This window comes from Alosa pseudoharengus, unplaced genomic scaffold (assembly GCF_046254945.1).
Source record: "Alosa pseudoharengus isolate Yale_2024_CS ecotype anadromous, Long Island Sound unplaced genomic scaffold, YU_APseudo_1.1 YU_APseudo_1.1_scf_9, whole genome shotgun sequence".
In the NCBI taxonomy this organism is placed as follows: domain Eukaryota; kingdom Metazoa; phylum Chordata; class Actinopteri; order Clupeiformes; family Clupeidae; genus Alosa; species Alosa pseudoharengus.
Window position 1 is genome coordinate 13,113,401 of NW_027468881.1, and position 20,550 is coordinate 13,133,950.

The 20,550-nt window shown below is 46.1% G+C and overlaps 1 protein-coding gene across 4 annotated transcripts; it reads right to left on the reverse strand.

Moving 5' to 3' along the window:
- Positions 1–216: 216 nt before the first annotated feature.
- Positions 217–19,850, reverse strand: clcnk (chloride channel K). Of its 4 annotated transcripts, none has more exons than XM_076276132.1 (20): positions 19,578–19,850; positions 19,052–19,201; positions 18,546–18,677; positions 17,652–17,780; positions 8,998–9,137; positions 8,539–8,616; positions 8,333–8,408; positions 7,887–8,012; positions 7,487–7,571; positions 7,055–7,156; positions 6,790–6,874; positions 6,445–6,609; positions 6,232–6,301; positions 5,949–6,059; positions 5,513–5,729; positions 4,952–5,085; positions 4,548–4,618; positions 4,251–4,331; positions 4,058–4,144; positions 3,746–3,863 (listed from the first exon to the last, which is right to left on the reverse strand). In XM_076276132.1, the coding sequence occupies exons 2-20, from the start codon at positions 19,197–19,199 to the stop codon at positions 3,816–3,818; spliced, it is 2,085 nt and encodes a 694-aa protein (XP_076132247.1). In that variant the 5' UTR covers positions 19,200–19,201; positions 19,578–19,850; the 3' UTR covers positions 3,746–3,815. The 4 variants fall into 4 exon arrangements, with proteins under 4 accessions (XP_076132248.1, XP_076132247.1, XP_076132246.1 ...); XM_076276131.1 differs by having other exon boundaries at positions 19,052–19,254; XM_076276133.1 differs by lacking the exons at positions 3,746–3,863; positions 19,578–19,850 and adding an exon at positions 217–286 and having other exon boundaries at positions 19,052–19,362.
- Between the last annotated feature and the right edge of the window lie 700 nt (positions 19,851–20,550).

Here is a 20,550-nt window from a genome sequence, read left to right on the forward strand (position 1 = left end):
GTGTCTGTGTCACTGTGGTGGCCTTGATATACAGACAACAAGACAGTATATATATTGTTTATGTCTCTCCTCATTCATCTGCCCTTCTTTTTCCATTGTGTACAAAACCACATGGCTGTCTGTTTGCTTTGTATAGCAGAGACGTGATTGTTGTTGGTTGTGGCTCTCCGCAGAGAGTAGCACCACTCTAGGCTCTCTTCATCCATTATGAGATGAGCCAGACAGGGGCAGGAATAACAATTATCTGTCTGCTTCCCTTCCATGATTAGCCTTCATTCACACCTAACTGGCGTCAGTAGGGGCACGGAGAGAGAGGGAGAGAGAGAGAGCGAGAGAGAGAGAGAGAGAGAGACAGCAGAGCAAAACCAACAGCAAGCGATAAAAGGTGAATGTGTGTGTGTACTCTATATGCTAGAAAAGGAGGGAGGGGGTTGAGGAACAATGGAACAAGACAAAGAGAAAGAGATGAGATAAAAAAGAGAGAGAGAACATGTGTATGTATATATGAGACAGAGAAAGAGAGAGGGAGAGAGCAAAGTGAGTGCGCGGCGGAAGAGAGGGCAACACTGGGATGAGGTGAGGTGATAAGCGTCGGCCGCTGGATTAGTGTTATCTGCTGGGCCCCCTGGCTCTTTAAATAGCGGACCGCCAAGTGCCACCACCTGCCTTGTTTCTCACATCATGTGGCCTTGATTTTGTAATACAGACAACACTCTGAATAGACTTCAATTGAAGCTATGGTGTAAGGCGAGAGATAGAGGGTCAAGGATGCTGGCGAGACATGATATAATCCACAGAAATGCCATATCAATGCCATATTTTACTGTTATGCACACTTTGTAATGACACCACATGATACAAAATGGGGGAGGTGGTAGTGTAGTGGTTAAGGAACTGTGCCAGAGTATAGTAGCCTAAAAGTTGTGGGTTCAATTCCCAGCTTCCACTGTTGTGCCCTTGAGGAAAGCACTTAACCCCAAGTTGCTCCGGAGACAAGGTAATCCTTTGTAATACAGTGGACATATGCAAGTCACATTGGACAACATGTGTCTACTAAATGAATACATGTAAATCTACATGTGCAAGAGCCCCCCTAGAGTTAGAAAGAAAGGTCAAACACTGACATTGAGGATTGATATACATAATTATTTGTGACTGTGCTGTTTATATATTCACTCTCCCTCCAACAAACTCCTGGGTAGTCTCCTCAGGGACACAGGGTGGACAGGGTAGTCAAAACAGTGACAGTGTTTGGTTTGATTTCATCTACACAGTAATGTAGCTCATTTGTAATATTTTTTCCTGGTCTTCCAACCAGGTCTGTTATCACTTCTGTGTATTCATTAGACTGACATAGCTAGGGAACAAAGATAATGGCATCCAGTGCTTAATTTGTAAAGTGGATGGTGCCGGAGCGCAAAGGCGGGGTGGATCCGGCGACTCAGGGCCCGTCCACACGGAGACGCTTTTTAGGTTAAACGCAGAGCTTTTGCTTCGTCTTGGCCGAGCGTCCAAACGAATCCTGGAAACGCACTGCCCGAAACCGCACTTTTCTGAAACCTGGTCCCAGAGTGGAGAAATCTGAAACCGTAGCCCGTTTGAATTTGTTTAGACAGCGAAACCGCACATCCTGCTTGCGTATCGATGATGTCATCACCACACCTCAGCTGCCCTGGACTTGCACTTATAGTATTGCCTAACAATACTAGTTTTCATACATGACATTACCTACGATTACACTCCGTAAGATAAATATCACAACATGTGCTGCGCAGCGCCGATAGCTTATGACTTGGTGGACTGAACACTGTTTTTCCCGGTGTTTTTTTATGCATTCTAGCTACTGTCAGTGACGCGAGAGAAATTAAGTTATTAGGAAAGTGCGGTGTAAGTTTAGGCTACATTAATTTGTGCGTAGTGCCAGTGTCATTCATTTATTTTACATGTCTTACAACATATATACATGCATTCACAGTCGAGTGAAATCAGATATAAGCATACAAAGACGCTTAGAACTCACGTTAAGCCGATGGTAGCACACTGAATGCGAATGCACGATTTGATGCAGGCAAAAGTATTGACTGTTACTAACGAAGGTTTTATAGCAATATTATAAATGTGGCGACAGAATAGCCTAGAACTTGGGTAAGCCTTGCGTTTAGTAGCCTAATTGCGGTGATAGCCAAAACTAATGTGAATCACGGACTATCCTACAACCAAAGAAAATAAAGGTGATTAGTAGGCCTACCTGCGTTAGCCAAATAAAGGACGGGACTGCACCCTTCACAAACCGTAAAATAAAGTTTATTAGTTTTATAGTTGACAGTTCACCATCAGTCCACACAAACAATTCTGGTTTCCTTGCACTAGTTTGTAAAGCGCAAGTTTTGCAAGTTTTGGTCAATTTCTGTAAAGAAACAGTGCCACCTATAGGCCTGGGGTATGAAGTAACGTGTTGAGTCGTGTTGAGATGGATCCGTTTGGACGCAAATATTCTTGATACGGTTCCAGGGAAGACGGAGGAAAAAAAGATCGGTTTGGTACGTGTGGACTAGGCCTCAAAACGGGGATTTGAGGTTATGGACCAACAACAAAAAAACCTGCGTACATAGCTCTGACTATAAAAAAAACTAAACAACGCGGTGTGTACACCAGTGGGGTGTACTACGAATCTCGATTAGTGGGTTAGCAAGGTATGTTGCGCTCAAAGCCAGGCTATGCTGTGACACGAAAGTGGACACACAAGCGCGCACACAGACCGGGAAAACAGGAGATACAGGGGAACCAACCAACAAAACAGTCCAACAAGGGCCTAATAAACTCGGCGCTAAAGTATGCTATATATTGCAATGATGACCACCCACACCCAGTAACCAATGATCAACTAGATACAGCGTGGAAGCGCGATTTCTTCCTACCGTAGCCTAGGCCTATTTGTCCAAAATGGCCCATACAGCATCCAGACCCCCGGCCTCCACTACCCTGCTTCTTTCTCTACACCTAAGTCCTTTAGAAATCCATGACCTCACGAAAGGGGTTGAACCGGGCAGGCGGCGAACAAGGCAAATGGGGAGGAGATGGTAGGTGGTAGGCTATTCCCTGAAAGCCCTGATGACATTCCGCGGGCTATCGATGCAAAACTGCTGGCAGAGCGTCTCAACTTCTCTCTCCCCGAACAGCGCGTCACCCACCTGTGGCCAATATTGTGGATAAAGCACTTTCAAATACTCGATTAGCTTGTTGTATCCTGTTTGGTCTTCCCGATTTCTAAAGACTAATAAGAAAGATATAAACATTAAACACTATACAAACAGTATTTTTTTTATTTTTCGTTTAGGCGATTTATTTTTTATATTGACGTAAGAGTTGACGGATCCAATAAAAAAGGTTCCGGATCCAACGTCGGAGGTGCCGGAACATGTTCCGGCGTGTTCCGGCTCAAATTAAGCCCTGGGCATCCAGTAATAAAAAAGTATTTTTTTTTTAATCTTATGCATCTTATGTGCTGCAGGCTGCAGAGATGCACAAATGAATGATATCAACCCACATCTATCAGCAACAGTATGGCTAACCCCCGGAGCAATAAAACAGAGAGAGATGTAAAGGGTTGACTGAGTCATAACACCAAATTAATCAACAGCACTCTCATCTGTTCTTCATCTAATTAAAAGATCCGAGGCAGAGGCACAATAGCAATATCAACACTTAGCTTGGATGGAAATTATTATTATTTTTCTCTGTCTCTCCTTAGGGGGAGAAATTATTTCTCTATAATAATCGAAAGCTTGAGATTGGATTTCATCCTTTTCAGCCATTTAGTGTTTTGATGTGTCTTTGGCGAATTCTTCTATTATTCTTTTTATCTATGGGGGAGAAAAACATCATGATTGTTATGGTATAATCTGTGTTACAAGAGTATGTATATATATTCTTTAGTTATAATTTATTAGTTAATTAGTTACATGTAATATAATATGAAAATGTGTGTGTGTGTGTGTGTGTGTGTGTGTCTGTCTGAGTCCATGAGTATATATTTACAGAAAGCCTCACTCGTCACCTCTGACCATGTGATGACCCCAGCCAGCCTCCCCCTCTCGGTCACAAACAAACACTGCTCACGCACAGCTCCCAGCACAGAATAGGCCTGCAGAGATGTAGAGTAGACACATCACCTGCTGTTTACTGCGCCAGCTTTCCCACACAGACACTCTCATTGAACTCAGTCATTAGCATGCTATCATGTAGCTCACCTGCTTTATCGTGGCCTCTGTAGATAGCTGGATTTTTACTGGCTGAAAAGTGCATTGATCCACCAGTTTCTTATCCAGTCCCTGAAAAACAGATATTTTTTGTTTATTCAACAGAGTAAAACAAAGGGAACGAAATCCTTTATGATTACAAAACCCGTAAGCAGCTTCTGTCTTGCGTGAAAGAGGTGAGTTTGTTATTGTTTTTGTTATGCTACAGTATGTAAGTATTGATTTGCTCCTCTCACTTCAGTAACACATGAAGAAAAAAAACAAGTCCAAAACCTTTCCTGCACTTACCCGTTCTCCACGGCCATGCAGAAAAGCCTCCAGCTGCATTCTGCTCACAGAGCCCAGCAACACACCGCTCTCTGGGTCAAAGAGGGGAGCAGGTGACAAACCGCGATAAGCACGAAAATCTCCACCGGTTACTCAGACTCTCATCTACCTCCCTTCCTCTCTCCCGTCCAGCCGACATGGTAAACAGCAGCCATGACTGTACTGCTGTTTCACGCTAAGGTTATTTCTTTCTTGTCCTGTGTGGGTCTGTCGGCTGTCTCATTGGCTCTAGCTATTTCTTAAAATGGCTCTCCCTTCACTATATCCCAGATGCCTTCACCAATATACTGTTTTTGTTGTTGGTGCCAGTGTCTAGATCCCCCAGAGCCAGCTCAGGGGTGAGGCTAATTTGGAGATTAACTGACCGTGAGAGTCCACTACTGGAAATATCATCTCAGTGCTTGAGTGAAGGAGCTTCTCAACGCTGGTTGCCCCTTCCTGGCTCTCCAGCACAGCTGTGGGGACTTGCACAACCTGCCCCAACTGCACAGACAACAGCCTAGAAAAGACAATTGTTCATGAAATCAATGTCTCTTTCAGTGTGACAGTTGTGAAATGGTCTCTTTTGTGGTCAAACAACTATGAATTTGGGATTGATGTCTTGTGTATTCTTGCTTTCAGTACAGTGCAGAAATAAGGCCCAAAACAACTAGTAATGCTTACCTGATGAGCTAGTGGTTGGGCTTAAAACCACTTTATCATTCTTGTCTATGTGTATGTATTACAATTCGATATTAATGTTTGAGGCACATGCTTTGGACAGGTCCTAAGCAGTGACAGCCAGGAATCGAACATACACACTTTCTTGCTTCTGCATGCTGGCCCAGCTCCTTAGCCACTACCTTCTCCCTACAACACACTAATTTTGTCCATATCTGTTGTTTAATGTCTTGTTTTAATTTGATATCAATGTTTCAGGCACGTACTTTGGACAGGTCCTGAGTAGTGAGGTAGGGTGGGGCAGCTTCTTAATGATTGCGATGGCATCGTAGAAGGATGGGCAGTGGCGGGCACGAGCTAGTGCGTTGGCCAGCAGTGTGGCGAGCAGGATGGGCACGGCGTGGGTGTGCTGACCGGTCAGCTCCAGCGCCAACAGGGCGGGCGAGAGCGTGTGAGTCACGGCCCCCGAGAACGCCGCGGCCCCTGTTGACACACAGCATCCACGTGGTTGTCAAGGAGTCGTTGATACGCACACACACACACACACACACACACCACACACACCACACACACACACAGATACAGATACACTCACACACACCATACACACACTCACAGCAACAGTTTCCCCGGCTGTGCGCCTTGAGTCATCGGCTGGCACTCGATTTGTCTGAGGCCAGTCAGGATAAAATGTGTGTTTACCGGCTAAAGCGTAGCCCCCTGGGTTTATGGCGCGCGCTGTCCCCTGTGAAGAGGCCCCATTTGTGGAGGCGTGAGCCAGGCCCTCACCCATTAACCGCCCCACGGCAGCACCTGCAAAACAAAAACAATATAAACATCGTCCAACCCCAGGGGAACCCTGTCAGCGACGATTTGGGTTATTTTGAACAAAAATACATATTTTATGAGAGTGGGAAGTGACAGTAATGAAGTCAGTATGATAAGCATTGTGAGTAAAATGCTGTGAACACTGAAACTTGCTTACCATAGATGAAGACAGGCATGAAATATCCAGCGGGAAGAGGTAAGGTACAAGCCAAGACCAGCATCCACAGCTTACCCCAGGCAGAAAGACACGGTGTCATTCCATAGAAACAAATCATGTGGATAAATTAATCAAATTTCATAAAGTGTCATCATCAGGTTTCAGTGTTGTGTGCAAATAGTTGACTTTGTGCATTTCATGTTCTGGCAATACCTTCATGAAGAGAAACACTCCTAGCGTGGCATAGATAGTGGTTCCAGATGGATTCCATGCTTGCCAAAGAGAATCTCCAGTCCCCTGTGGTACTGTTGCATTCTGGGAAAGCATGTACCACTGTGTTTCTTCTAACAGTGAAGAAAGGAGCTGGTTCATGGAGAGCTGAAATGAAAGGGGGGCAGAGAGATGAAAGAAGATAAAATAAGGGTCCCCATACAACAGGCATGCTTACAAATAGACACACAAATACACGCACACACAGACAAAGAGAGAGAGAGAAGAGAGGAGGTAGAGAGAGAGGGAGATGAGGTGTTTTTTGTCAACTTGGTTCTGCAAATTCACCTTGGCAGCCATGAAATGTCCAGCAGACAAAGGGAACGTTACAGACGCCAGGAGGAACACTACACCAGCAGAATATAATGCTTTCCTAGCAGACAAAACACACACACAGACACACACACACAGAGTACACTAACTAAATGAAAACAAAGTCAGCAGATTTAGTTGATTTAATCTAGCTGCCATGGTTATATTTAGGAGCTTCTGTCAAAGGTTGCATATGAATAATTTCTGGTGAATTCATCAAAGATGTAAGAAGATGCTCAACTCAGTGGCAAGAATTTTGGAGAGGACTGCGTTGGTTCTGGTAAACTGCAGGATCCAGCGATGACAGAGCAAATACACACGGCTCAAAGCACCACACAGCATCCTGAACCGACATGAGGGGAAAAAAGCTCGGAAAGTGAATAGAGTCCCCTGACAATATCCAGTTGTTGCTTCAGGCAGACTGGACTGGAGTCTGTAATGCAATTCAGGAAATTGAAGACACAGAATCTGACACTTCCTTAATAAAACTGTATAAACAATTTATGTCAGGAGGGGTATGGCTCTGAGCCAAAACAAAGTAATATTAATAATGATAAGCATTCACTAGAAGCTGCTACTTTAGGAAAACAGGAGGTTTGACATTGGAATAGAGAAGTGAACCCGGAGGGGAGGGAGAGAGTGGGGTGTTTTGTTTGTGGTTCTCTAGACTTACCCCAAAACAGCAAATGCCAGTATCTCAGCAGGTTGGAAAGGCAGGTGAGTGGAGTAAGCGGTCTTAAACAGGGCCTGCACCGTCTCTGCAAAAGGCACCAAAAAACACAGACGACTTATCGTCAGCGTCTCACCACAGCCATTCCACCCCCTCACCTTTTAAGAGGGGGGAACTGTAATAAATGATGTGATTATTTTCAATTCAATACAGACAGAATTCAATTAGGTTTGAAACCCTTCAGTGTTTCATTACAGCCTCTGGGGAGATGAGGGCCTGTGAGCGCTGATTCGGTTTCCGAAATGAGATTATGGCACTTTTAGGCCATCCGCCCAACAGGGGGCGCAGTCGGACGAGCGGCTCCGGAGTGGGGAGGGGGGAGGCGGGTGGTGTCCTTACTCACCCTGCTCCCTGCTGCCGACAGACAGCAGGCGGAAGGCGAGCGCTCCACAGGCGGCGGCCAGCATGCTGGGGTAGTAATCTCTCAGCGCGTAATGGGTGCCCGTCACCTCCATGCTAAACAACACGCCTGGGATGTGGAGAGGCGAAGAAGAGGGATGGGGAGGGGGGCAGAAGGGGTGTGTGGGGGCCAGAGGGGCAGTACGATGGAAAAGAGAAGAAGAATAGATGTGGAAAGAAAGAAAGAGAAAGAGAGCGAGAGAAATTGGACAGGGAGAAGAGAAAGCAGGGGAAAATGCAGAGAAGAAATCGAAGAGGAAGCACATAGTATTGCATATCAATTTTACACATGATTGACCACCAAACTGATGGTTGACATCAACAAGAAGCTTCTCTGAATTCCAACAAAGAGACAGACCCAGCACTTCCGCTGGGTTCACTCAGTCCTACCACTGATGGGGGCGCCGAAACAGCTGGCCACGCCTACAGCAGCAGCCACCACCAGCATCTCTTGTTTAGGTCTCCCCTTAGGAAGGAAGGAAAGGACAGGTAAGGGCATTTATGTGCAAGGGTAGAGGCATTTATCTACATCATGGATGCTGAGTTTCACACTCTCGCATTGCCATTCCTTTCAACAATGTGTTTGTAATGAATACCTCTTTCACTCCTGCAGCAGAGGCACACAGACGGTGTAAATATGCGCCCAGCATGGTCGATAAGTGGACAAATGGACCCTGGTGAGAATGGCAGTGGGCAGACGGAGCAGAATTGGTGGAAAATTGGAAGGTAGCACAAATAGGTGGGAAATAACAACTCAATTTTAAAAAAATGTCTTGAGTGCATGTCTGTGTCTTTATATGTATGTGTTTGTTTGTCTGCATATGGCTGTGAGTGAGAAAAGAGAAAGGAAGAGAGAGAGACAGAGAGAGAAAGAAAGAGAGAAACAGAGTGTGTGTGTGTGTGTGTGTATGTTTGTGTGTGTGTGTGTGTGTGTGTGTGTGTGCAGACAGGTGTGCTGATGTATGTGGTCTCTCAGTCTTTGTGCCCAGGTGAGCTTATGTGGGTGGGTGTCTCTCTAAGCACTCATTAGCCCAAGCTTGTCACCCGCTAAGTACCACTTTCCCCAGGAAGACGGTGCTGCCAGCCGCCAGCGAGCAGGTGAGTCCCACCAGCTTGGCAAACAGGTGCGACAGGGACAGGTAGTCTGGCAGCTCCACCCCCGACAGCATACACCGCACCTCCGGAATCCCAGAGCCTGGCACAGCAGACAGCTTTACAGTATACCATAACTCATCAGATGCACTGTTACAGAATACCAGAGCCTATCAGACGCACTGTTACAGAATACCAGAGCCTATCAGACACTCCCTTACAGAATACCATACCCTATCAGACACACACACTGATTCTGTTTTTCATTCACATTCACAAAAAAATGACCTAGAAAAAAGATACAGAATGTGATGCTCATGCTCAAGGTAGCAAGACAACGGAATGTTACAGACACACACAAAAGAATCTCACACAAAAGTCCTTTTCAACTGTGATGTCACGAGAGGCTGCGTCCTGGAGGGGCGCTACATTCCCCTGAGATGGCTGCAGTCACGGACAGCTTTGGCTCCTTCTGCTGGTGGAGTTACTCCACCCCTCAACACATGATATCCCAACACACCTGAGACCGATCAGGGCCTGACGAGCTGAAGGGCTTTTTAAGGCTCAGAGACACAGTTGGAGAGAATGGGGTTTGGGAGACAAGCTCCAAGTTGTGCTCTCAGAGGAGGTACAGACCGTCGAAGTGGCACTTTCCACGTGAAGTACTTGAAGACTGGAATACTTACCTGAAGACTGGAATACTTATCTGAAGACTGGAATACTTACCAGAATACTTACCTGAAGACTGGAATACTTACAGCTGGATTGGCCACGGGCTGCATGGCTGACTAAAGTAAGGCTGAAGACTGGTTTCCAAGAAGATATTTAGCTGAGGGAATCGGGACTATGGTTTCACGTTTGAAGAGACATTGTTTAAGTTTTGACTGTTGAAAGATCAACGTTATCCTTAGTTACCCTTTTGAACTTGGCATACCTTTTTGTTAATTCCCAAGAACTTTATTAAAAACCGTCGTTGTATTCTAACATTGTGTCCTTGCACTGCTGAACTGTCCCGCTGAGAGCCGTGTAGCCTCTCATGATATCACATATGGTGGGGAATGCGGGCAGAGTTCAAGCGCTAATAGTGCATGTCAGAGGAGGACACTGAACATTTGATATCCCAATTTTCCAAATTGGCCGTAGACCTCCCACAAAACAAAATGGAGGCCATTTTGAAAGCCCTGGTGGCTGGCCAGCAAGCCCAGACGCAAGCGAACGTGCAGCAGTGTTGTAGTACTAGCCTCCTCGTGCACAGATGCACAAACTTGTCCGGATCACGCGGAAATGGCTGGAACCGGAGAAGAGTACGGCAGCTGCAGTAGTGGAGGCCGTTGTGGTGGACCAGTACTTACGGGCCATCCTTATGAGGCGAAACGGCTCATCAGTCAACAGGCCTTGATGACAGCGGATCTAACCGTGGAAGCTGTAGAAAGGTACCAGGCCTCAGCAGAGATGCTTCGGGCTTCCAGAAAGGAGCCCCAGAGTGCGTCCCCGCCACAGACGGGAGGAGCCCGTCCAAAGAACCCCAAGGTTTCCATCCCAGCCACTTCAGGAGCTGTCCAGGCTCCAGGGGGAGCCAGAAACCAGCCGGCACCAGGAAGAGGACACCGGGAGAGTGAAACCCAACAGTGTTACCGGTGTGGGGAGATGGGACACATCTCCTGGCAGTGTGGGAAACCGGCGGATGAGCCTATGCCCACTGCTGAGTCCTCCAGCTCACCACCCGCCCACCTTTTTGCTTCGCTCGTGGGAGTCGTAGAGGGCGCCCAAGAACGACCCCCCACCTGCCCGGTGACTGTGAATCACCATTATGTGGAAGCTCTGCTAGATTCCGGTAGCCAGGTCACCCTGGTGCATAAGGATCTGGTGGATTCATCGTGTCTGACCCTAGGGAAGGTCCTCCCGGTTTCCTGTGTCCATGGAGACACCAGAGACTACCCCACCACTAAACTCACAATGACCACCACCAGGGGAACCATACTCACGACTGCGGGTGTGGTTGATTCCCTACCCGTTCCTGTCCTAATTGGACGAGACTGCCCAGCCTTTCACCCACCGTGGAGGGAGACTCAGGAGAAAACCTCGAAAGCGGAGAGGTAAGACGTATCCTGAGAATACGCAAATACAACCCTCAGAACCACTCACTCCAGCCTGTGCTCTTGCAGGGATGGCAGGTGCCCAGGCTGATTCAGAAACTGGTCCAGACACGGGGGAAGAGAACATGGTCCCAGGAAGTGCTCCAATCTCCAGCGAGGAAGACGTCCAAGGCACCAAAGAGCTTCCCCCTCTCACAGGCCAGTATGGTACAGCCCAGTTACAAGATCCCTCTCTTGCAAATGCTTTAAAAAATGTGCAGGTGATAGAGGGAGTGGTGCTAGGGGATAGGACAAGCCCTACCTACCCCTATTTTGCAGTAAACCGGGGGTTAGTGTATCAGGTGGTACAGAAAAATAGAAGTGCATGAACAGCTCCTCGTACAACAGCCCCACCGGGCCACCATACTCAACCTAGCACACACCCACCCGCTAGGGGCTCACCTAGGGGTAGAGAAGACGAAACAAAGAATCTTGCGACGCTTCTTTTGGCCAGGAGTGCACAAAGAGATAGAGAACTACTGTTGTGGGTGCCCTGAGTGTCAGCGGGTGGTGCCAAGCCCACATATAGAAACCCGCTCATTCCCTTGCCCATTATCGAAACCCCGTTTGAGAGGATTGGACTGGACATCGTTGGGCCCTTACCGAAGAGTTCCAGGGGACATCAGTACATTCTGGTCATCCTGGACTATGCAACCCGATATCCTGAGGCCATCCCGCTAAGGAAGGCTACGTCCAAACAAATCGCCAAGGATTTGTTCGTTCTGTCAACTAGTCTGGGGCTCCCAAAGGAGATATTGACAGACCAAGGGAGTCCATTCATGTCCAAGGTGATGAAAGAACTCTGTGCTCTGCTGAAGATCAAACAGCTGAGAACGTCAGTCTACCACCCCCAGACAGACGGGCTAGTTGAACGTTTTAACAAAACCCTAAAATCCATGCTGCGGAAGGCGATCGGGGAAGATGGGCGCAACTGGGATCAGCTGCTACCGTACCTACTGTTTGCGGTGAGAGAGGTACCTCAGTCGTCTACTGGTTTGTCAGCCTTTGAGCTCTTGCTTTCTTATAGACCCCGAGGACTGCTGGACATCGCCAAGGAGGCCTGGGAGGAGCAACCGTGCACAGTGGACCCTGATCGAGCATGTCGGGGCCATGAGAGAGAGAATGAAGGCTGTCTATCCCATTATGCGTGGACACATGGAGACTGCTCAACGGCAACAGCAAGCCTCCTACAACAGATCTGCTCAACCCAGAGAGTTTAAGCCTGGGGACCGAGTGCTGGTCCTGGTGCCAACCGTGGAGTGCAAATTCCTGGCAACCTGGCAAGGGCCGAATGAGGTCATTGAACGTGTGGGAGAGGTAAACTACAAGGTGAGGCAACCTGATAAAAAAAAAAGCCTGAGCAGATTTATCATTTTAACCTTTTAAAGAAGTGGCACGCCAGGGAGGCGTTGTTCAGCTGTCTACCCCCCACAGAGGCCAAGGAACCAGGGAGAGATAAGGTTCAGGTGGGTCCAAGCCTGTCCCCACATCAACGGCAGATGGCCCTAGAGTTGGTAGATCGCAACCGAGATGTCTTCTCCTCCCTACCTGGGCACACGGAGGTGGTCCAACACGAGATCCGCACCATGTCTGGCCAAACGGTAAACCAGCGCCCTTACCGTGGGCCAGAGGCTCGTAAAGTGGTTATTCAAGAGGAGGTAAGGAAGATACTGGAGCTGGGGGTGATCGAAGAGTCCCATTGTGTGCCTGGGCAAGTCCCATTGTACTGGTTCCCAAACCAGACGGGTCGGTACGATTTTGTAATGACTATCGGAAGTTAAATGAAGTGTCTGAGTTTGATGCATACCCAATTCACCATATTCACACGGCGGCCATCTTGTTTTGACGTCATGCTCAGGGTGGGAAGTTCGAGTTCTGTACGGTTGTGTTTGTATCAGTTACGAATATGTCTGCTGTGTGCCTGGGTGTAATTCCTACTACAAAAGACGGGAAAAAGACAAAACACGTTCGTTCCACCGGTTCCTGACAGACACCAGATTGAAGAGAGTGGATTTCAAAAATTAGAAGAGACATTGGTACATTTTCCCAGGTAAGTGCATAATTATCGTGATGCCTCCCTGAAATGACTTTTTGCAGGTTGGGATGGCTGCAGTAAGCTTGTCTTTTGCTGACTTCATCTAAAGCCCTGGTCACTGTATGTAGGCTAACGGGCAGACTGTTTGTTGGAGATTAACGTTACGTCCAACACAAAAGTTTGTGCCAAACATTTCACTGAGCAGTGTTTTGTGCACCATGATGAGGCTAGAAAAACGTGCCTCCTGCCAGGAAGTGTCCTGTTCGCTTGGACAAAAACGACTCATAAAAGACCAATGCGAATTAGAGGGAGAGAGGTCAGTTAGTGAAAATTGTTTCACACGTCTCCTAATGTCATGTTTAGCCTAGGTCTGTAAGCTTAGACCTGGCTGGAGTTGACACTGGGTAAGACACTTATAAAGTATATTTCCTATGTCCATCTTGCAAAATATCACACAGCTGCTGCATAAGACATAGGCTATGTGTAGCAGCAGGGTATAACATGTAATCTCCATTAATGAAACAAATTCACTGTAACGTTAGTAGGTTACATGGTATACTATACAACTTACGTGATACACATGCAGTTGGAACTGAACGTTTTTGATTTGTCATTGTCTCCTATAGTGCAGACCAAGTTGTTAAGCCAGCACCCCACTCTGACCATGACTATGCTGAACTCTCGGTCACTGGAAAAGCAGCTAGAAGCAGCACGGAAGGAGATCGCCCGCCTTACGCAGGAGAATACCATCCTCAAGGCATCCTGTTTCAGCTTGAAGCAAAAATGATTCAAAGTTCTTGACATTCTACACTGGATTTCGGGTGAATAATTATCAAACATGAAGTCTTTTTCTACAGTGTTACTATAGTACTTTCTACAGTATTAGCAATACTTTGGACACAAACTCATACAGTAATTTATTTTCCTTGTGCATTAACATTGTGCTGATCTCTGTATTGTACAGTAAAAATAAAAGGCGTCGATTTTCTGTTTTCTTCTATTCTATAATTTTTTTTATAGGACTATGAGACACAGATCATTGTTCTTGTCCCTTCAGCCAACGGCAGAGGGCATGTTTTTTAGGCATGGAGTTATGTCAGTCATGACGTTATGTCAGTCATGACATTTCACATTCTTAACTGGAAATTAAATAAACTGAATAGATTCTAAAGCAACACAATGCAGTTATTTTACTTGTAATGCATTTAAACTTTGGCTTTAAAAATGTTGATGCTACATTAGCTTACAACATGGACATCAATAAGGTGAACACAGTAGCTACAGATGAAGAAATACATTTTAATGATAAAGTTTATGTACATACCGGTAACAATGGGGCTGTGGCCACTTAATAAGACAGCATCAAAGTGCACTCTCCAGATAGTAATCCTCCTGGCACATTACAAAAAAAAATTAAACCATTTTGCTCCTGTAAGAGCCATCTGTCCAATGACTTGTGAGTGATATGCATGGCCATTCATGCTTGAAGGAGAATGTTCTATCCACTGTTCTTCTCAGGTATGAGCAGTTTGACTCTCTTGGTTTGGGCATTTGATTTCAAGTAGGCCATGGCCATAATCTTTTTTTACTTAACTGTGACAACTGTAGGTCTTGTTGGATTTGACCTTGTTAATTTTTAAGAGTGACAGGTTTGGGCCCTAGGCCTAATTCTCAAGAAGGGATATGCCAAGTTTGGGGTAAGGAGGTCTTACATTTGGTTAGGGGGACTGATTTGTATCCTAATTTAGAGTATACTCGAGACGTGCTTCACAGGCACAGCTGGTTTGTTGAATCCGCTGATCAATTCAACCTGAAAAAAAGAAAAAGAAAATATATTTAAAACTAGTTCATGGCTAAGTATTTATGCAAAGCCTGTTGCTCAGACCACACACAAAGTGTTAAGTTCATCTAGGGAAAAAATATATAGTATGCTAATTTGACATCATTAGCCTGTACCCTGTAAGCTGGCTCATTTTTAATCATACTGGGGTATGCCTTTGCCCTGACCCTGACAATATTGGCATTAGTCCCACCCTCCTCAACCCTGACTGAAAGCAGAACATAACTTGCATTAGTAGACAACTTCGCCTTTGTTAAATCTCCGCGAAAATAAGCCAATAAAATGAAAGGATAAACAGGGAGATAAATTAAGCTACGACGTGGGTTGCACAAAAAAAAAACATAAACTATAGCCTAGTTTAGTTAGGAAGACAGCCTGACTGGCTAACAGAGTATTCTACTGTGATACAAGAAGAACATCTCGGTTAACTCGGTGCAACCCAGTTAATGAAGCGGTATTAAGTTAGCAGTTAGCCATATCGTCTTACCTTTAACATCGTGGATATAACGTTCAATCCAGTTGCTGTATCCTTTTTTCTTAATTCATTTAGAGGTGCTGACCTGTTCATCTGTCCATGTTTCGATTTCTTGGCATGTCAAGACTGGTAGATAGGTTACGTTTTTGGACCATCTTGCCATAATTGGGCTAATCACAAACACCGGACAGCTGACAGTTTTTGAGCTATTTGTTTGGACTTCCCCAGAGGATTCCCACCCTGAGCATGACGTCATAGAAAGATGGCCACCGTGTGAATATGGTGAATGCCTCGTATTCATGACTTGATAGACTCCTTGGGGCATGCTCGCTTCCTAACCACTCTTGACCTCACCAAAGGCTACTGGCAGGTGCCCCTGACCCCGGCGTCGAAGGAGAAGACGGCCTTTGCCACACCAGGGGGGCTCTACCAGTATACCCGGCTCCCGTTTGGTCTCCACGGAGCGCCTGCCACGTTCCAGCGCTTCATGGATCGCGTCCTCGCTCCCCACAAGAGGTACGCAGCGGCATATTTGGACGATGTGGTCATACAAAGTCCAGATTGGGCCAGCCACTTACCCCGAGTACAAGCTGTGATTGATTCACTCGGGGAAGCAGGGCTCACGGCAAACCCAAAGAAGTGTAGGCTGGCCTTCAGTGAGACGAACTACCTGGGGTACACCATTGGGCGGGGGTTGGTCAAGCCTCAGGAAGCCAAGTTGTGGGCCATACAGGACTGGCCACAGCCCATCACCAAGAAACAGGTGAGGTAATTTTTGGGCCTAGCCGGCTACTACAGACGTTTTATTACGGATTTTGCTCCCACTGCTGCACCTCTAACAGAGCTGACAACCAAACGCCACTCACAAATGGTGAGGTGGAATCCCGAGGCGGAGGCAGCCTTCGTCAACCTGAAGCAAGTCCTGTGTTCCAGTCCGATCCTGGTGGCGCCGGACTTCAAGAAGGACTTTATTGTCCAGGCGGATGCTTCGGAGGTGGGTCTGGGTGCTGTACTCGCCCAGGCACATGACGGTGAGGAACATCCCGTTCTCTACCTCAGCAGGAAGCTACTTCCAAGAGAGAAGAACTATTCCACTGTTGAAAAGGAATGTCTCTCTGTAATCTGGGCCCTGGAATCCCTGCGGTTCTATCTCCTGGGACGACGGTTTACGGTGGTGTTTGATCATGCCCCTCTGCAGTGGATGGCCAGGAACCGGGAGACTAACAGTAGGGTTACCATATGGTTTTTGAGCTTACAAGCGTTTAACTTTTCTGTTGTCCACAGGGCTGGCAAGCGTCATGGCAATGCGGATGCCCTCTCCCGGCGCGACGCCTTCTTCGCCTCCTTCACCCCGACGAGGACGTCGGTCTTAAGGGGGGGGATGTGTGATGTCACGAGAGGCTGCGTCCTGGAGGGGCGCTACATTCTCCTGAGATGGCTGCAGTCACGGACAGCTTTGGCTCCAACTCCACCCCTCAACACACGATATCCCAACACACCTGAGACCGATCAGGGCCTGACGAGATGAAGGGCTTTTTAAGGCTCAGAGACACAGTTGGAGAGAGTGGGATTTGGGAGACAAGCTCCAAGTTGTGCTCTCAGAGGAGGTACAGACCGTCGGAGTGGCACTTTCCACGTGAAGTACTTGAAGACTGGAATACTTACCTGAAGACTGGAATACTTACCTGAAGACAGGTAAGCTTGAAAAGCTTGAATTGAAAAGACAGCTTGAATTTCCCCTTGAGGATCAATAAAGTATCTATCTATCTCTATCTATCGGACTGGAATACTTACAGCTGGATTGGCCACGGGCTGCGTGGCTGACTAAAGTAAGGCTGAAGACTGGTTTCCAAGAAGACATTTACCTGAGGGAATCGGGACTATGGTTTCACGTTTGAAGAGACATTGTTTAAGTTTTGACTGTTAAAAGATCAACCTTATCCTTAGTTACCCTTTTGAACTTGGCATACCTTTTTGTTAATTCCCAAGAACTTTATTAAAAACCGTCGTTGTATTCTAACATTGTGTCCTTGCACTGCTGAACTGTCCTGCTGAGCCGTGTAGCCTCTCATGATATCACACAACACATCCATGGTAATGTGCAGTGAGTTGTGGCTGTCTGTGCCTCTGACCTGCAGAGTAGGGGCAGATGCTGTGAGAGAAGCTGGAGGAGAGAGCACACAGGGAGGCTGGGTACAGGGTCCAGCACAGGAACTGCAGCACTGCATGGCCCTCCAGACGACTGGTCAGCCACTGGTGTGCTGGAGGCAAGCAATCAAAACACCACATCCGTTAGGGGTGAGCATTGCCACAAATATAGTACCATATTTGTACCATCACAACATTTGGGCCAAGATACAATATTATTTAAATTCTTTGTTTTACGATACAGCCAGTATCACAATTTGATTTTCTGTGATCCATTGCTATTTATTTCCAGCATAATTTAGGCTCTGCAGCCATCGTGGTAAATGCTAAAACTCATACTTACTGTCCAATTTACACTGACACGAAAGGTTGTATGCTATGTTGTGTACTCCAGAAGCAATAACATTAGCGTAGATAAATGTACCAAAGTAAAATTTAAATAATAATATTAAATTAATAAATAGGGCAATTTGGTGTCACAGCAATATGATATTGCAATACTAAAATAGTTGATGTATTGCCCCACCTGTAACACCCATACATTTATAGATTTACCATTATCATTTATTCATTAAATGGTACACATTCTCTAGTTTTGAAGTATCAGAGAAGGATCTTTACTGGAATTGCAGGGAAAAAATACTAACATCAGCGATAATAGCCAAACAAAATAAAATCTGTTGTGTGTAGAGTGAGGTTGGAAGTGTAAAAGAATGCAGTTAGCTGTGGTTAGATTCTCCCTGTGGATGAGTGGACCTCCGACTGAGCCCCAGTAAGGGGTGTGTGTGTGTGTGTGTGTGTGTGTGTGTGTGTGTGTGTGTGTGTGTGTGTGTGTGTGTGTGTGTGTGTGTGTGTGTGTGTGTGTGAGTCAGTCTCACCTCGCAGCAGCTTGGCCACGGTGAGGTTCATGCAGAAGCTCAGGAGGGCGGTGAGAACTCCCAAAGCCACATAGGAGAGCCAGTGCAGACCCACCACAGAACTCACAGTAGCCTGGACCCACTGCACACTCTCTAGACACACACACACACAGACACAGACACATAATAGGCATAATAGTATGGAAATCCATACACCTACAATAATTCACAAAACACTTTATGCATAATTGTGTGCTTGTTTGGACACACACACACACACACACACACACACACACACTAAAGTTACAAAGACAACACACAGCACTCCTAGACACATACACATACATATCTTGACACATAAATGTACAAAAACTGACAGACACCCAGACAGACGGGCAGACACACACACCAACACACACACCAACACACACACACACACATAGACACACACAGGCTTTAATGAGCAGGGCTGGTGAGGTCCAGTAAGAAATGTTGTGCATTACTGACGGCTGGCATTCCCACAGCACCTTTGACCATTGATCGGGCACGTCTCCATGGTTTCCAGGACTGCATGTTGGAGGCCATGAGCATCTCTTCAGCTTGAGACACATTGTGCTCTTCATCCATCTCCACATACTCAGCAGCCCTCTCTGGACCACACGCAGCAGCCTTCATCTCTTTTAACATTTCAAACTGAATTACTTGTCAATCCAGCAATCCGGTTATATCTCTGCTGTGCAATAAACTTTCATTTTATTTTCTTAATTGTTACCCAAAAAATGGGTAACAATTAATCACAGTAAAGAGGAAGACAATGATGACAACAAAACCGTAGCAAAAGAAAAGCCACAAAACACATGTGGATCAATAAATAGATTTCATTTTTAACAGACGTTTTTTAGTAGGCCTAATACTCTGAGGAGGATGATAAAATTAATCTACAATGAGTCTATCAAAGCAAGTCTCAAAACATCTTTACTCAAGCAAGCAGAGAACAAACACAGGCACAGAAATCCCCCAAGGTGTGACTTCTACTGTGGTAATGAGACTTACCTTAGCTTGGCTCACACACCGCTTGCCATCAAATGTCATGAAAGATGAAATGCGATGAAAGGCAGAAGCGTAGCTCACCTTTTCAGAGTGCTCTCAGGCGCGCTGTGCACTGACCTGAATGTTAAAATGTCCCCACAGATGGGCTACCAGCACCAAGCTGGTTAAAGAACAAGAGAAGTGTTTAATGCTCAACTTATTAACGACCTAAATGACCTCCCAATGCCTTTGCTGCAGGGCTCACCCTGACTTTATTGGACACTGGAAGGTCTGTTTCGTCTAGCCAGTCTGTTTCTTTCCTGAATTACAATATTTACATGCTGACAATAGTTTTTTATATTTTCTTTTGCTGTGACTGCCAATGGAAATTAACTGGTCAAGTGACCACCTCTTCGTGTGTGTGTATATGAAGTGTGAGGTGGTCCGAGATAAAAGTAGGAGAATGTGACCTTCACTAAGGCATCCAGAGGAGTGCCACAGCATTTGACACTTGAAAGGACAACACACTTCACAAGTCTCTCTTTTGAAATGAATAACAAGGTTCTGATTTTTTTTATTTATTTTTGTCCAGGATGTGCTGCAGCACTTTGAAATCGCCTTTGCCTTGTTGTCTTTGTTACCTGAGTCTCACCTCCATTACAGTAATTGGATATTAGCAGAGCTAGTGAGAGAGGGAGAAAGAGAGAAACGTGTAAATGCACCTGATCCCACTGATGCATGCTTATCAAAGCTTGTTTTCATTTCCTGTTGGACACAGCATGGAACATAGCATTATTTCCAAGTGGATGCTCACTTATTAGCTCAGTTATATAATGTTATTGTATCAGCTTACATTTAAAAACCATGAAAACAACACACATGAGACACATCAAGGAGGAGAAAGTGGGTCATCCTCCCAACATCACGCAAATGCAGTGATACAGAGAGCTATGTAACTGAGGAAATTGGATTGCCAAACGATCACAACCATTCTGAA

Excerpts from the sequence above, each read along its gene's own strand:
- clcnk (XM_076276131.1), bottom strand. The coding sequence starts at position 19,211 with ATGTTAAAAGAGATGAAGGCTGCTGCGTGTGGTCCAGAGAGGGCTGCT. Across the intron at positions 8,409-8,538 it reads CTGCTGCAGGAGTGAAAGAG|GGGAGACCTAAACAAGAGAT; the intron begins GTATTCATTACA and ends TTCCTTCCTAAG. Across the intron at positions 6,610-6,789 it reads GACATTTCATGGCTGCCAAG|CTCTCCATGAACCAGCTCCT; the intron begins GTGAATTTGCAG and ends CTTTCATTTCAG.